This window comes from Gallinula chloropus (assembly GCF_964237585.1).
Source record: "Gallinula chloropus genome assembly, chromosome: 1".
NCBI classification, from domain to species: Eukaryota; Metazoa; Chordata; class Aves; order Gruiformes; family Rallidae; genus Gallinula; species Gallinula chloropus.
The window spans coordinates 91,890,488-91,896,196 of NC_140085.1; the positions used below are offsets into that span (position 1 = coordinate 91,890,488).

General features: G+C 47.6%; 1 protein-coding gene across 1 annotated transcript; it reads left to right on the top strand.

The window, feature by feature from the left end:
- Positions 1–330: 330 nt before the first annotated feature.
- LOC311204969 (lymphotactin-like) lies at positions 331–2,813 on the top strand. Its single transcript, XM_084279236.1, has 3 exons — positions 331–422; positions 1,887–2,004; positions 2,540–2,813. The coding sequence occupies exons 1-3, from the start codon at positions 353–355 to the stop codon at positions 2,649–2,651; spliced, it is 300 nt and encodes a 99-aa protein (XP_084135362.1). The 5' UTR covers positions 331–352; the 3' UTR covers positions 2,652–2,813.
- Positions 2,814–5,709: the final 2,896 nt, after the last annotated feature.

Sequence of the window (5,709 nt, forward strand, 5' to 3'; positions counted from 1 at the left end):
GTAAGAAGACAGGAACATACATTTAAGGTTTCCACTACAGAACAAAGGCTCTCACGTTTTGCAGCTTGAAATAACCCCACTCGCAGCACACAAGCAAGTGCAACCACAGTGGGGTTTGGCAGGAAAAGCCTTCATAGGGGTGCCAGCAAAGGACGGGTTTGGGGACAGAAGGTGGTTCTCTTTTACCAGAAAAAGTCCTGTTAGTCAATTTTTTTCCACGTAGAGTCAGCCCAACCATGACGCCCCACACGTGAACACGAGAAGTGACCACTGAATGACAACATATAAACTCCTGACAGGGGGCTTGACAGCAGCCACTTGCTTCTCTGCCTTGACAAAGAAGACACCAGCCATGAAACTCCGAGTTGCAGCAATCCTCGTCCTCTTCTGCCTCGGCGTCTTCGCTCTGCACACGGTCAGAGGTAAGTTTACAACCCCAGGGGCAGACAGGAGCTGCTCCACACTGCACTGCTGGTCTGATGAGCAGGGTTCAGTCTCAGACAGCGCTGATACATAAGATACAAGGCACAAGAAACCCAGATCAGAATGACAAGAAAGGCAGCTTTATGGGAGAGCTCACCTGGTGTCCAGTCAATGAGGGGCTGGCATTTGCTTTATTGCAAGGAGAGTTTCAGTGCCTCAGAACACTGAGGGGGTTTCTGTGCATTATTCTGCCTCTTAAAATCATCAAACCTTGTAGACAAAATGTCTCTTCATCTCCCTGATGCCACACAGCATCCAGCTCTACATGTTAACAACCTTCTACAAAAATTATTTCTTGAGTAAGATGTACTTTCCTCTCTATTGCATGTGCGCCTTTTAAATGCATTTTAACTACACTGGTTTTATTGGTCTTATACTACATAGCCTTAATCCCCTTAACATCCCTACGTTACAAAGGTCTTCCAGGTCTCTATCGTTCCTCCCTTGTTTGCTGGTTTCTAAGCCAAACACCTTGGTACAGACAGGCAAACTCTGCACAACATCAGCAGAGGAGGACAATGGATTGATACAATGTCTGCTCTCTCTTGCTGAATTCATACAATTACACATCTTGCTTGAGACCATTTATGAGCACTGAGATGTGCTGTGTTCATTAGCCAAGCTTTAAATAAGACTGTCTACAGTCATCTTTTGGTCTGTGACTTTGGGACTGACACACAAGCAAGATTCAGGCAGTCAAGAACATAACAATCACAGAGAACACTCATACACAGGCTGTATACAAACCCACAGCACTGTGAAGAGAAACATACAGAGACGGCATCTTCGCAAAACCACACCAAAACCAAACCAAGACCTGCTGAACACTTACAAGCTTATGACATAACTACACACTATGTTACCTTGAGACCCTGGGGCAGATGACATTCTCATACACAGAGTAATGCCACTGCCGTTCACCGCGGCAACATCTGGCTTCACACCACAGAGTGGCAGTTCATACTGTCATATTCTAGGTCGGATAATTTGCCATCTATGTCACCCAGGCTGAACAAGTTCCCTGAGGTGGTGTAGGAAAAGGATTCAAAGGAAGAATGGTTTACAAGGAGGAGGAGACAAACAAGAGTGTTTATAAGTGCAGAGCAGGTTGGTTTCATTCCCAGGTTTAGAGCAGCTCTGCTGGTACTCCCTGCATGCATTCCCTGGAGATGGTTTCGGAGTAGAGAGAACATTTGCAGGACTAGCAAGGATTGATTGACTATCTTTGAGCTTTTCAACACTCTACTTTGAAAACCAATCTCACTGAGGCAGGGAGGTACACATTTGTAATGGGTCATCAAAACATACAACAAAAATACTATAGCAACAAGCTCCATAATTTGTGAAAGTACTTGTGCATAAATATCAGTGTGGTATTGACTTTGTCAGGTCTCTATTTCTAGGGAGCGTTGGAAGTCAGGCCATGCGCCCACTCACTTGTATACAGCTGTCCACACGGAAACTGGACATTGAAAATCTTGTCAGCTACAAAAGGCAAGACGGTGCAGTAAAGGCCATCATGTGAGTATCCAGTGCACAGATCACCTTCAGACTCACCTATGCAGAGACAAACCCATCAAAAAGGGAAAGGGCTTCACAAGACACTTCACAAGGCCCAACGACGGGACCATCTACCTAGTTCAGGTCACCCTTCCACTACCCCCTTGCACCAGTCCCCTGGCAGCAGGGGCAGTGAGGGCAGGGGTCTGGGCCTCACAGAGCTGGGAGATGTACGTGGCTCCCAAGGCCTGGCAGAGATCCCACTGAACAACCACATTCTTTGTGCCCAGAAAGTGGGGACAAACCTCAGTGAGGGATCAGGGTGGAGCAGTCCAAGGCCTAGAGCACCACATTGAGACAAGGGGAATGATCACATGGAAAATGCTGAGGAAATCAGGCTCTGGCTGGGAGCTGCGCTTGGCCGTTTGATCTCACAAGCACACAAACTCCAGCCTGAGAGAGGCCCCCACGTTCTCCCTAAATAACAACAACAGTGAAGCTGTGTTTGGAAACTAGAATTTAATGGCTGCCTGCTTTGCTTGCTTTCTTCATATAGGTTTATTGACAACAAGGGTATCAAGATCTGCGTTAGCCCTAATCGGAGACAAGCACAGATTGCTATAAAGAAAATAGACCAGAAACGTGCTGCCAAAGGCAAACGTCCTTGATGAGCACCTAAGGCCAAGTAACATCATCAGTGCTGCTTATAACAGAGAGGATAACCTTACTATCAGCCTTTAATTCCTATTTATTACTTGGCAATAAAGGCACTGAACAAACCTGAACTCACCAGAATCTCTTCATCACTGGTTGAACGCCTGCTGACCTCTTCATTTCATAGCTGGACTCTGTTACACTGTCTATTTCTGAAATGTTTGCTAATATTTATTCATTTACAACTGAATGTACAGAACTTTTCTCATCCTTCCTGTCCTGAGCAGCACAGTATTTGAAAGTGAAAGGCAGAAACTTTCACAGGGGGTAGGAAAGAGGATGACATCCCACAGGGCTGGATGAGTGCAGACCTCCAGCCCGAGGGAGGTCAGAATCTTCTGCATCGAGTACTAGCTTTGAGAAGGTGCTGTATAATGTAAAGGTTACTCGTACCTATACGATCTCTAAGTAAGCCAATGTCATGCTTCAGGCTGTCACCTCGTCAGTGCAATATTCAGAAGATGACCCTGAGCCCTTCTAGCTTTATGCACAGTACGGTGTTATTAGCTCAGTACGCAATGATCTGCGGATACCCTCACCAAGGGGTGACCTCGAGCAACCAGGGTAACTCTGTGGATGCAATCCTCATTCAGCCTTGTGCTGGCTGAGACCTGTCCTGCCTCCTGAATTCTGTGAATTTCCTTCTGTTCCACCCTTCTGAAAGACAAACCTGACAAAACTGGTTTACTTTTGCTTTGCTTTTCTCTGAATGAGAAAGAGCCAACAGTGTCTGGAATCTCTATTTCACAAACCCACAGGAACTCCCTGCCCTCCCTCCCTATGGAGATCAGACACAGCTGGAAGTGTGGAAGGCCAGGTTGGGTCGGACTTTGGGCATCCTGGCCTAGTGAAGGTGTCCCCGCCCATGGCAGGGGGTTGGAACCAGGTGATCTTTGAGGTCCCTTCCAACCCAAAGCACTCTGGGATTCGATGTAAGTGGATGATATTTGTATAATTGATAAATTGTGCTAACAGAGGGGTTGGAATCTTAATAAATTTTCCACAAGCCTAGAATGAACCCGCACACTTGTCTGCTTGGATGTAACGCAGGTGGGGACTGCTGAAACGGGTACCAAGATGGCAGCGCTACTGCCAGGCCACGGCTTAGTCTGCCCAAAAGCAATCAGATCCTGAGCTTTCTACTCCAGGTCTCAGGCACAAGGCCCGTGTTTCAGACCCGTGACCTCCTCAAAAGTTCAGGTTCTTCAAAGTCAGAGTTCATACAAGCCTAGGATGAGCCCCACATTGCCAGAAGCCGACACGGACGAGCTCTGGGAAGGGAGAGGGAAAACCCGTGTTTGAGGAGCTTGAGGGGTGGAGCAGAGGTACAGGCCAAGGGGCTGCTGCAATAAACATCCTCTCACACTCCCCAAGGGAGGCAGCCTGCACTGCTGCTAAACTGTAGGGTTTCATCACAAATGACCTCTCCATCATACACGAGAAGCGACAGCACTTCCAAACTGCAACACAGCAATAAGATCATGTTCCTCTCAAAGCTGGTCTGCTCAGTTCCCTGCTCGGGTGAAGTCAGCAGCTGGAATTCCTCTCCTGTGGCCCATGTTTTGTGTCCCAGCTCAGTCCTGTTTGAGGAAATGCATTTGGTTTTCACTACCCAGGACAGGTTTCAATGCCATGCTACTGCTTGGGCAGGGAACAGGAGGATGACTGAGAGTGTCACACTGCAGAACAGAGCTCCTGAGCCTCCATTACATGGAGCGATGCCTCCTGAATGATGGTCTTGATATAAACTACCTTAGAAAGAAGTGGGTTTTGCTACAAACCTGGAAAGAAGTGCATTACAGGTAGAAGGAAATGTTTAGACAAATGTTTCTGAGTAGGGCAAAAGACTGATATAAATTTATGGATATTGATATGACACGTAAAACTGTGGGGCTCCAACCTACAAAACTCTTCTCCAAAACACTCAGTTCTCTGGACAGAAGCCAGCTGCACAGAACTACACCCCAGGAGGTCACAGCAAAGCACTGCAAAGATGGGGAAGATTTGCTAAAGAGCAATTTTCCAATCCCATCTCAAAGGAAGGGTTGAAAACCAAAGAAGTTATGGGCTTTCAATTGACACCTCACCCAGGGATGCATCTGCAATGTCTATATATACAAGTGTGTGTCCATATATGTGTACATGCCCTATCACTGAGCAGAATCAGGGAGCATCTCTATTAACAGGGGCTACACTTGTCTCTACTACCAATGACAAAGATGCTATGCTGCATGTCAAAGGGCACAAGTACCAAAATATTAAGAACACTCAGCAAAACACCAGGCTGCTACACTACTTCAACACAAACTCCCCCTCTACTCTGCCCTGGTCAGGCCCCACCCGGAGTGTTGTGTCCAGTTCTGGGCTCCCTGGAATAAAAAAGACAGGGATCTCCTGGAGAGAGTCCAGAGAAGGGCTACGAAGATGATTAAAGGCCTGGAGCATCTCCCCTATGAGGAAAGGCTGAGTGAGCTGGGACTGTTCAGCATGGAGAAAAGAAGAATAAGGGGGGACCTTATTAATGTTTATAAATATCTTAAGTATGGGATGCAGGGGGAATTGGCCAGCCCCTTTTCAGTGATCTGTGGGGATAGGACAAGAGGCAATGGCTGCAAGTTGGAGCACAGGAAGTTCCGCACCAACACGTGGAAGAACCTTTTCACAGTGAGGGTGACAGAGCCCTGGGACAGGCTGCCCAGGGAGGTGGTGGAGTCTCCTTCTCTGGAGATATTAAAGACCCATCTGGACGCCTCCCTGTGCGACCTGTCCTAGGGAATCTGCTTTGGCAGAGGGGTTGGACCTGATGATCTCTTGAGGTCCCTTCCAACCCCTGTGATTCTATCATAAGACCACCATGAGGTCTCCACTCAGTCTCCTTTCTGAAGGCTGAACACACTGGGGAACTCAGCCTCTCCTCATACATCCTTCCCTCCAGACCCTTCACCATCCTCATCGCCCTCCTCTGGACACTCTCCAATAGCTTTGGGTCCCTCTTGTACTGTGGCACCCAAA